The sequence below is a fragment of the Panicum virgatum genome, chromosome 1K (genome assembly GCF_016808335.1).
Source record: "Panicum virgatum strain AP13 chromosome 1K, P.virgatum_v5, whole genome shotgun sequence".
NCBI classification, from domain to species: domain Eukaryota; kingdom Viridiplantae; phylum Streptophyta; class Magnoliopsida; order Poales; family Poaceae; genus Panicum; species Panicum virgatum.
The window spans coordinates 51245703-51256853 of record NC_053136.1 but is presented as its reverse complement, the minus strand read 5'-3'; the positions used below and the strand labels follow the sequence as shown (position 1 = coordinate 51256853).

The window sequence follows — 11151 nt, the reverse complement described above, 5'->3', positions numbered from 1 at the left end:
TTGAAATGGAAGAAACCGGTTCAGCAACCAGTCAAACAACCCTATTGTGACTTAATGGGCACTCACATGTGGACCCGATAACAACTAAACAGGCACACATACGCTTGAGAGCGGACCCGGCTGCATTATTAACAGGAGTCTCCCTCATCCATCGATCGTTGATCCAATGTCCAACAACATCGGTTGATGGATATATGATATTTCAATCGTTTGACAAGGAGCAAATCTGATAAAAAAATGATTATTGTATAGCTTGTTTTTGCATTAATATTTTTCATGAAAAAGATCAGAACTAGAAATTTCACGTTACGGTGATAGCAATATCCAAGACACCATGAAACTAAGTGCGGGCCCGTGCAGGCCACGTGTTTCTGGCCGCTCTTTCTAGTACCATCCCTGCAACTAGCCGCGTTTTTTTTCCCTCTCAATCGTTGTTTTCTGTTTGAACACCCACACGGTAACAAGTTTCACCAAACTAAAACTATGATAAGCTAAATTATGGACATGCCAAGTTGTAGGTGTACAAATTGTGGGTAACAAAAATAGGTACGTTAGTATCAAAATATGACAGCTAATTTCCCCCCTCTTGTATGGTTTAAGAAATTTATTGTAACATTATAATTTTAACCATAAATATTGAAGTGATCAATTCTTAAATGTAAACTAATTCATAGTCAAATTTTATTCATATGACTTGATTTTGGTCCGATAAAAATTGGAACCCAATCTAGTTCAATATTAACGGACACTCGCACCATGTTCACATGCCCACCTGTCAGCCAGAAGCGAGCTTGTAGTTTTTTTTTAACCGAAGCGAGCTAGTAGTACGCTCGACGACATGGCTGGGGCCCATTTATGCAATGACCAATAGCGTTCAACCATTACTCCACGTGGCGCCCACGATAGCCAGCCCTGGCCCGCAGGTCAGCCTCACCCCGACTCAAAACAAAACCGATAAACATTTGTATCCCACTCAAAAATGCAAAAACAGGGGAGTGACCGAGGCCGTTGTTCCCTCCCTCTCTTCCCCTTTCCCAGTTCTGCCTTTGGTTAAGGCTGAAATTTTTTTTAGAAAAACTTTTTATATCTTTGATCACTAATTTAGAGTATTAAATAAAGTCTAATTACAAAACCATCTGTAGGACTCCTGGTAAATTCGCGAGACCAATCCAATACGGCCTTTGACCGCGTGATTAGAGGATGGTTACTGTAGCATCACTGTAGCAAATCATCAATTAATTACATTCATCTCAAAAAATTTCATCCATCCCTGAAAAGGTTTTACAAATAGACTATGGCTGTGTTTGGTTAGGGGTGAAAAAGTTTTTATGAAAACTTTTCGCCCCTTTGACCACTAATTATAAGTATTAAATAAAGTCTAATTACAAAATAATCTCCACAATTATGTACTGTAGCATATGCTATAGCTAATAAGGCATTTAACCACGTGATTAGAGAATAATTAGGTGCGGCTACTGTAGTATCACTGTAACCAATTAGGGTGGAACTTGACTCATTAGATTCGTCTCGAAAAGTTACACCTATCCGTGAAAAAATACTTCATGCATGCATTCGTCTTTTTTGAAAAAAAATTCATATTATAAACCAAACATGACCTATGTTTATGTTTAGTATTCCATGCGGAAATTTGTCTTTTGGTGAAATCTTGATTTGACCCGTAACCAAACGCTGCCTTTGTCGTCTTCGCCCTCCCCGTACGCGCTCTCGCCCTCCCCCTCTCCCTCCTTCACCCAAGCCACTCGATCGGCTCGGCCCTGGCCTCCAACTCCAAGTCCCCACCTCCTCCCCCTGCAAGGCCCCCCGGCGGCCCCTCCTCAACCTCAACGACGGCCTCACAACCTCGCGCAGATCTTTCAGCGCTTAATTCCCTCGTGCGCCACGCCGCTCGCCATCCTCGCCTCCTTTCTCCAGGCTCGAATCCTTCTGGTAGTATCGGGAGAATTAGCATCAGCAGCAGAACCTGTGCTTCGGGATCCCATGTCGAGGGCAATCGCTTCCTCGTCCTCGGCTTTCCTCCTCCTCGTCGCGTCCTCCTCGCCGCGGCGCAGGCGGAGCAGGGTCGGCGCGGCTCTGCGCTCGTATGGCTACGGCGGCGCGGGGCTGCGGTTGCATTGGGCACCGCGGGGCCCGCCCCGGGATGCAGCCCCACTGGTGCGCTCCGCGGCGGCGCCGGGCGGGGGCGAGGGTGAGGAGGCCGCGGCGGCAGGAGAGAGCTCCACGCCGAAGGGGGTCGCCCTGCAGGGCAGCAAGGCCAAGGTTGATTCTCTACACAGTTGACACTTGGAACATGAAAAATTCCATGTTGTTTCGCATAAACAATTAGTATAAGACCATTTCGGATTTGTGCGCAGTTTGCTTGTGAGAGGGGGAATTATTTAGTTCAAATTGCGCAGCTAGTCGCCGTTTCTGTGGGAATGCGGCGTCCACGTTTCAGCCGTGCGTCTATTTTTACTTGCTGTAACACTACATGTGACACACGGTTGAAATTGTATGTTCGAGCTGCTGGATCGCAAGTTACTTTGCTCCGCTTCACTGACGCTGAATTTCTGACGAAGTCCATTGTGCATTCAGGCTGCAGATTCTGCTTCACCTCCCAAACCTGTGACATCCGCGCCGAAGCAACGCCGCAGCACTGCAAGCGAATATGGGGCGCTTGGGAGCAGCAGTGCGAGCACATCTGCCGCCCCAGTGTCCGAACCACCCAAATCCGAGTCGCCAGCTCCTGTCTCCGAGACAGAAACGGATGCCAGTGCGAAAGTTGCAGAACCGAAGCCAGCCGCATTGGATGATGCTAAGGAAAGCGTTGGCATCGCTGAACCGGTGGAAGCTAAGGCTGATGCCGCTGCGGCCACGGAAGCTGCGGCGAGTGCTGCGGATGGTAGTGAAGACAAGGAACCTGGCCCTTTGGCTGGGCCGAATGTGATGAATATCGTCGTGGTGGCTTCTGAATGTGCTCCTTTCTGCAAAACAGGTAAATCGCATTTCTGCTGCGTTAGTGCTATTGAATCCAAACAATGCTGTACTGGTTCGAAGCTGTTAGTTGCATTATTTGCTCTGACGATTGCTGCCGCATAGGTGGTCTTGGAGATGTTGTGGGTGCTTTGCCCAAGGCTTTGGCGAGGAGAGGACACCGTGTTATGGTACACACACTCATTTAATTTTCTGTAGTCCTAAAAAAACATGTCTCTTGCAAAAGAGTACTAGTTCTTACATTGCTAGGAGCTGTGAAGAAATGATATAACAGATGCTGCTTGTGCTTAAGCTGTCATGCACCTAATTGCAGACAATTCTGAATTTGATCTTTCTGCAACATGGAAAAACCACCTCATTTAGTACAGGTCCACAAAAACAAAGGAAGGGAAAATAGAATGCATATGTGACAAGAAAAGTAATGCAAATATGTGTTCCAATACCAGGTCGTGATACCAAGGTATGGCGAGTATGCAGAAGCCCGGGATTTAGGTGTACGGAGACGTTACAGGGTAGCTGGACAGGTATGGAAAAAATTGGAAAGAGTCTGTAGTGTCCTGCATGAAAGAAAAAGGGTAATAATAGAACTGAGTTTCTCCTTGATGTGATTTGCAGGATTCAGAGGTGACTTATTTTCATTCTTACATTGATGGAGTTGATTTTGTATTTATAGAAGCCCCTCCCTTCCGGCACCGGCACAATGATATTTATGGAGGAGAAAGAATGGTAAAGCCCAATTTTCTAGTGCTTCTCTTAACAGTAGAAAATTAAATTGAATGCCTACCATGTTCATTCAAACTGTGTACATTTTGTCATCTGATGGCAGGATGTTTTGAAGCGCATGATTTTGTTCTGCAAGGCTGCTGTTGAGGTACCTTCCCTATTGTACTGCTAATTGCTACAGATTTGTAAGCATTGCACAATGGGAAATAATTTTGACTTTTTGATATCTAAATCGAATCAATTAGAAGATAATTCATTACTTTGTTTTTAGATAAAGGAAACATCTCCGGCCTCTGCAGCCGCACACAGCCAAATTTTTACAAAATTCTCAGCAACTGTACTGGTTGTATTTGATATGCAACTGTGTACTGGCCCCAGAAACTTGTACAATATGTACCTGTACTGGTTAGCCATTATATATTTTTTCTATTTTTCCAGCAGGATTATGTTATTCTTCAGAAATCTGTCAATTGCTTTTGAATTTCTCGCAGCAAGCTGTCTATGCACCTCATTGAATAGTTTTGCATAACAACTCAATGGCAGCTTATATATGTTTATGATTATTATAGTGAATCAATATGCCATTATGTTTGTTTTCAAACTTATTCTGAACATTTTGCAGGTTCCATGGTATGCTCCATGCAGTGGTGCCGTCTACGGTGATGGCAATTTAGTTTTCATTGCTAATGATTGGCACACTGCACTTTTGCCTGTCTATCTGAAGGCCTATTACCGAGACAATGGTTTGATGCAGTATGCTCGATCCGTTCTTGTGATACACAACATTGCTCATCAGGTTTTGCACCTTAATCTTAGCTTGCCTCTCTTTTCTCATCAAAAGTTTGAATACTTGACCCAGTAGTGTACTTCGTCCTGAATTACCTGTACTTGTGTCGTTCATATCTCTGTAGGTTTTTATCATGCAGTATTTTTCAGGTTTACCTAATGATATCAGTTGCTTCTCAACTTGGTAAATCTGAAAGCCTGTTATATTACCCAATTTTTCTTTCCTTGGACTTGAATGTTACCCGTATCTAGAACCACGTTTTTGCTTGATAGCGTTTAAGGAATATTTTTTTCCTGGATAGGCAAAACAGTTTTTACTTTGAGGCCTAAGTTATTTAATACTTTCAGGCATCAATTTGGTTCTTCATAACTTTCAGGCGCCAATTTAGTTCTTAGTTCATGAAACATAAGTACATAACTAAGATTGATGTAGTACTTCATTCAGTTAGCCTTTGCTACTTGACACCCAATACCAAAATTACTGATGCAGCTATATATGCTTCCTTTTTGCAGGGTCGTGGCCCTGTAGATGACTTCTTCACTTTCGACTTGCCTGAACACTACATCGATCACTTCAAGCTGTACGATCCTGTTGGTGGCGATCACAGCAACGTCTTTGCTGCCGGGCTGAAGATGGCAGACCGGGTGGTGACCGTGAGCAGCGGGTACCTGTGGGAGCTGAAGACGTCGGAAGGTGGTTGGGGACTCCACGACATCATAAACCAGAACGACTGGAAGCTGCAGGGCATCGTGAACGGCATCGACATGAGCGAGTGGAACCCCGCGGCGGACGTGCACCTCCACTCTGACGGCTACACCAACTACACGTTTGAGACGCTGGACACGGGCAAGCGGCTGTGCAAGGAGGCCCTGCAGCGGCAGCTGGGGCTGCAGGTCCGCGACGACGTGCCGCTGATCGGCTTCATCGGGCGCCTGGACCACCAGAAGGGCGTGGACATCATCGCGGACGCCATCCACTGGATCGCGGGGCAGGACGCGCAGCTGGTGATGCTGGGCACGGGGCGGCCCGACCTGAAGGACCTGCTGCGGCGGTGCGAGGCGGAGCACAGGGATAAGGTGCGGGCGTGTGTGGGGTTCTCGGTGCCCATGGCGCACCGCATCACGGCGGGCGCGGACGTCCTGCTGATGCCGTCGCGGTTCGAGCCGTGCGGGCTCAACCAGCTGTACGCCATGGCGTACGGCACGGTGCCCGTGGTGCACGCCGTGGGTGGGCTCCGCGACACGGTGGCGCCCTTCGACCCGTTCGCGGACGCCGGGCTCGGCTGGACGTTCGACCGCGCGGAGGCGAACCGGATGATCGACGCCCTGGGGCACTGCCTCAACACGTACCGGAACTACAAGGAGAGCTGGCGGGGCCTGCAGGCTCGCGGCATGGCGCAGGATCTCAGCTGGGACCACGCCGCGGAGCTGTATGAGGACGTGCTCGTCAAGGCCAAGTACCAGTGGTGAGCGAGAGCCGGGTGGCGACGCACCTCCCGTCGCGGGACCCTGCTGGCTGGACGCCGCGGGCGTGCTTCTTCCAGGCGGCGCGTTTGCGGCGGCGACGGTGGTTGGCGTGCCGGGGGCGCGTGGGCTGACGCGCGCGCGTCGATGATGCATGCCCCCGGGCGAGGGGGCACCAGACAGCGACGGCGATGCAAGCGACCTGTGCTGCTGCCGTGCTCATGCATTGATCCGGTTCGAGGTAATGTAAATTATCAAGTTTTGGAGGCGAGGCGCAGGCGCGTGCATTCGTTCCGCCGGCCGGTAAATGGAGTTGTAGAAGCTGTATGTACTCTTATTACATCACCATTTTTGTATCTACCTTATGCTGGCAAATCCTTGAACTCCATGCACAATTGTTGTTCTACCTCTACCAGATGGGCAGTACTATATATATATATTCCTCTCGTGACTGGAATCACTCCCCACCTTCAAATCCTAACTACTTTTATGTCTTTGCTACGATGGCACATCAAAGACATGCCCCCAGCTCCAATAATGGCCACGCTCAATCTGAATGATGCGCATAAAAGTACTGTACACTGCTACGGAGTACGTACAGACCAGACGCACCTCTCGCTGTGGCTGCTACGACTAGCTAAGCTTTAAGCATCGCCGCAATTTAATCCGATGACTCACGCAACAAACAATCTGATGCGAACGCCTCTCAAAATTTTGCGCAGCTATCCCACAGGCTGCCACATGCACTGCTTCGTCTGCGAAGCAAATGCATGGGCCTCCATCGGCCATCGACGACCATCAGCACACACAGGTCGGCCGGCCAACCAACCGCACTGTCCATTGGATCCGGCCGCTGGCTAGATCGTCCAAAACCCTAGGCTTACCCTATCCTGCAGGGCTCACATGGCAACGTGTGACGAGGAAACTTCGTAGCATCAATTTTTTTTTTCTTGCGCGCGAAATTGGTAGGGATCCGTCAAATATAGGTTCGTGATCGCGCAGGTCCTGACAAACTGGGATGTCGACTTCATCTTGCATTGCTGCTCCATCTCATCTGCTGTAAAGTTGCTCGCTACTGTAACAACTGCAGTGAGCCGAAGGTGTGTGTGTGTGTGTGAGAGAGAGAGAGAGAGAGAGAGAGAGAGAGAGAGAGACCAGAGTCGTCGTCGTCTATCCTAGTATCCTACAGATCTGAGACGCCTATTTATATTAGTCAATCCGAGCTTGTAATAACTCCGCGCATTCTCCCTCGCCTTGTGGTCTCCATGCCACCACCGCCACCACCATTGTCTTTTCAGACGAGCAGTGCCTCAAGTGCAACGTCACCGAACGCAGCAGCCATGGGAGGTAGCCTGGTAGGTACACTTCACCCTGTTCCTGCTAGGAGTTATAGCCTGGTCTTTGATCGAATGATCGTCCCTCCGCTCATGCCCACCGTTTCCAATAATGCAGGTGGCCATGCGCTGCGCGCCGCCAGCAACGTTTTCTTCTTCGGCGGCTCTGGTGACCAGCTTTCCCTCTTATCCTCAAAAAAAAAAAAAAGACCAGCTTTCCCTCTCCGCCGTGACCGTGCGTGATCGCCGCCGTCGTCGGGTGGTGGCTCCGGGCGTGGGGGCAGATCAGGGCCGAGCTCCTCGATCGTGCCGCTGCTCAGGGCCGCGGTGGCGGTGTGCATGGTCATGTCGGTGATCGTGCTGGCCGAGAAGCTGTTCCTGGGGACGGTCAGCTCCGTGACGAAGCTGCTTCGCTGGCGGCCGTGGCGGATGTACAGGTGCGACCCCATCGCGCGCGCCGACGAGGAGGACGCCGGCTCCGAGGCCTACCCCATGGTGCTCGTACAGATCCCCATGTACAACGAGAAGGAGGTACGGCGGCGCCTCTGTGTTCCGGACTCTGCTACTCGCAGGATAAGTGTTCTAGCCTTCTTGGGGTGTGTTTAGATCCTTGAAAAGGTGGGAGAAAAAGTCACATCGCACACTGTAGTATATTGTCGCACTTTTTATTTGTTTGTAGTAAATATTGTCCTACCATGACCTAACTAGGCTCAAAAGATTCGTCTCGCAACGTACATCAAAACTATATAATTAGTTTTTTTATTTACCTACATTTAGTAATCAATGTATGAGTCATTTGTTATATTTAATGTTTCGATGTGATTTTGATGTGATGGAAAATTTGGTTTGGGGGGGGGGGGGGGGTTTGGGATCTAAACGGGCCCTTGGTGAATTCTGACAGTTGTTCAGACTTCAGAGTGAGCTAATTGCTGAACCACTGATTCTCATGCGTATTAACTATTAAGTCCAACATCTTGACCCTTGTTAAAGAGTCTTTTTGATTAAACTCAGTAACTCTGCATTGCCATACTATTGTGTATGCTGCAGTAGCCATAGTTCTGTTACCGTCAAAAGTGGATTAGAATGCAGAACAAGGAGTGTTCGTCAAATTCTCAAATTACAGTGTCATTATGGAAGACTAATCCCGCATCTCTGACAGGATGTTTTTTTTCTTGAAACACGCAGGTGTAACAGCTGTCAATAGGGGCTGCTTGTAGGCTCAAATGGCCGGTGGATCGATTAATAGTGCAGGTCTTGGACGACTCCACCGACGCCATCATCAAGGTGAGCGAGAACTGTGAGATCGGCCTTCGTTTTCACCCGCTACTTCACACCAGCTTGAATGCCCTACCATTTGCCGGGAGAACATGCAGCACAAGAACCGGGTGCCGGCAGGGAGGCTGGAGCATGGTCCTGGAGTGCCCCAACAAAAAACTTGCCATTTCTTACTCTCTTTTGAAACGCAAACCTACTGCCATTTCAAATCCACAGCAAGCATGTTTGGCCGTTTGCTCACTGCAATTCGATCAATCCGCACGACGGCGAGCAGTTGGGGGCATCAGAGAGCCTGACGGGAATCTTTTCGTTGATCTGGATCGGCAGGAGCTGGTGAAGAGCGAGTGCGAGCGGCGGGCGGCGGAGGGGATCAACATCAAGTACGAGACGCGCAAGGACAGGGCCGGGTACAAGTAGGGACCTAGGTACAAGGCCGGGAACCACAAGGAGGGGATGCGCCACGCCTACGTCCGGCGCTGCGAGTTCGTCGCCATGTTCGCCGCCGACTTCCAGCCGGCGCCGGACTACCTCGCCAAGACCGTCCCGTTCCTCCACAACCCCAGCCTCGCGCTCGTGCAGACGCGCTGGAAGTTCGGTGGGTCCTCAACCACGCCTGCCATGCTGGCAACCGGGCCATCCTAAAGCCTCTGTTTTCATTCTAAACCTTATATTTAAGGTTTATTTACGTTCTAGCCTCTGGTTTCTTCAGATCTAACTCCTAGAAGTTCTGTTTCTTCGCAAATAAGTCCCTAAAACCTTGTTTCAGCCATATCTTCTCTGTTTTAACTCCGTTTTTATCGATTCTTGCGCTCACGCGATTCTTGCAATGCGTACAACATCTTTATCACCTTATCTTTTTGTGTTTATACTATTTGTTGTGTTTTTCTTATTTTATTGTATGTTTTGCTTGTGTGATCATGTAGACAATGCGTCGATCGAGGGAAACCAAGAGCAACTATACGAGGAAGAGAATCATCAGTTTGGCAAGGAAGGCAAGTGGAATCCCCCCTGCATATTCTATTTTGATCCCAATAATAGCATGATAATTCACTTTACTTTATTGTTGTTATGCATACTCTTGATGGGAATCCTATTAAGGATTTACCTAGCCTTTTACTCCTGAAACCTTGAACACCGGGTTTAATATCTTGTTGGGTAGAAATGCTTAGTTGCTTTATCTTGGGATGATGTAATCATGAACTTTGGAAAATGTTAAACATGCTTTATTTATGTTGATATATCTTGGATAATTTACAAGATCACTTGATTTAATTGGAACATGGAGAACCACTCGGGAAAATAGTACAACCACAAGAACCATATGGCTCTGGTCTTGGCTGATTAATTAGAAACACTAGCTTATGATGGTCTTACCGAAAGAGCAATAGGGGAAGCATCGACGGGGTATAGCTCGGTCCTCTTGAGGCTTGGATAAGTGGTCCTTCCTAAGGCACTTCCTCATTAGGGAGGGTTATGACCGCTTTGACTTGAAACCTTAGCGGATCGTCATGGGCGGGTGAATCTTTGTAAAGGCCTCGTAGCGTCTCTATGCAATCACACCTCGGAAGTGTGATATTGTGCCTGATCAGCACAACGTGGTTGGGTACGCGACTTGTGTGTAAAGTGTACAATCTCTACAAAGTGTAAAACTGATATAGCAATCGTGCTCACGGTCATGAGCGGCTTGGACCCTCACATGATAATTGAACTTGAAGAATAAATAATCTGTGGTACTTTGGTTTTGTTCTATGATGATATCTCTATTATGCTTAAGTGGGTTGGTATAAACTTATACCTAGATAATAGGTGCTTGCTAATAAAATATGACCAACTTAAAATGCTAACAACAATAAATCCTAGTTTTTTCTTGATGGCCTTGCATTTCCCCCCACTTGCTGAGTACCAACCATAAGAGTACTCACACTTGCCTAATTGCTGCTTAGAGAAGAACAATGAAGTGGAGAACTGCAACAATTTCGAGGAGTTCTAGGCGTGCGTTCATCAGTCAACCACCTGTGGATGTTGAAGCTTGTTGAAGATGTTCGAATAGGCTATCGGTGGAACGATTAAGACATTTTGAGTCTACTTTTTTTTGGAGTGTAATAATGTTATGTACTCTCTTTACGTTTTGGAACCTTGTCTTTGATATATTCACTGATGATGTCCTTCATATGTGTGTAAACTGATCCTGTCGCACATATGAGATTGATTCAGTTTTCTTTCTAAAATCGGGTGTGACAGTTGTCAGCACGAGCAGAAACTTGACTGAACTCAACTTTGTTCCTTAGTTCTTGCACTTTTCCCATTTGCTCTTTCTTCGGCTTCACTGGTCTCCTAGGTTTGTCTATCTGTTTTGTACTTGATTTGGTTCTTTCTGTCGATTGATCTAATCATGAGTTGTGTTTTCTCTCATTTTGATTGATTTCCATATTAGTATTGGCTGCGAAGGACACAAGCTTCTACACTCGGTGAATCCCTTGTTACTCTACATTGGGTGGATTGGATATGTAAATCTATTTCTTCTCCTAAAAGGTATGACGTCTATGGACTATTCTTTGTTCAAATGTAACTATTGTTG

The 11151-nt window shown here is 47.6% G+C and overlaps 2 protein-coding genes across 4 annotated transcripts; both read left to right on the top strand.

The window, feature by feature from the left end:
• The first annotated feature begins 1749 nt into the window (after positions 1-1749).
• On the top strand, positions 1750-6410 carry LOC120641598 (soluble starch synthase 2-2, chloroplastic/amyloplastic). 2 transcript variants are annotated; one of them, XM_039917782.1, is made up of 8 exons: positions 1750-2277; positions 2593-2992; positions 3097-3161; positions 3438-3515; positions 3607-3717; positions 3818-3862; positions 4337-4510; positions 5014-6410. In XM_039917782.1, exons 1-8 carry the CDS (start codon positions 1999-2001, stop codon positions 5968-5970), a joined length of 2109 nt encoding a protein of 702 aa, XP_039773716.1. In that variant the 5' UTR covers positions 1750-1998; the 3' UTR covers positions 5971-6410. The 2 variants fall into 2 exon arrangements, with proteins under 2 accessions (XP_039773716.1, XP_039773725.1); XM_039917791.1 differs by lacking the exon at positions 1750-2277 and adding an exon at positions 2376-2509.
• Positions 6411-7203: 793 nt separating this feature from the next.
• Positions 7204-10755, top strand: LOC120641581 (probable glucomannan 4-beta-mannosyltransferase 11). 2 transcript variants are annotated; one of them, XM_039917762.1, is made up of 6 exons: positions 7204-7311; positions 7417-7829; positions 8484-8582; positions 8901-9168; positions 9497-9565; positions 10517-10755. In XM_039917762.1, the coding sequence occupies exons 4-6, from the start codon at positions 9027-9029 to the stop codon at positions 10561-10563; spliced, it is 258 nt and encodes an 85-aa protein (XP_039773696.1). In that variant the 5' UTR covers positions 7204-7311; positions 7417-7829; positions 8484-8582; positions 8901-9026; the 3' UTR covers positions 10564-10755. The 2 variants fall into 2 exon arrangements, with proteins under 2 accessions (XP_039773696.1, XP_039773704.1); XM_039917770.1 differs by lacking the exon at positions 7204-7311 and having other exon boundaries at positions 7389-7829.
• Positions 10756-11151: the final 396 nt, after the last annotated feature.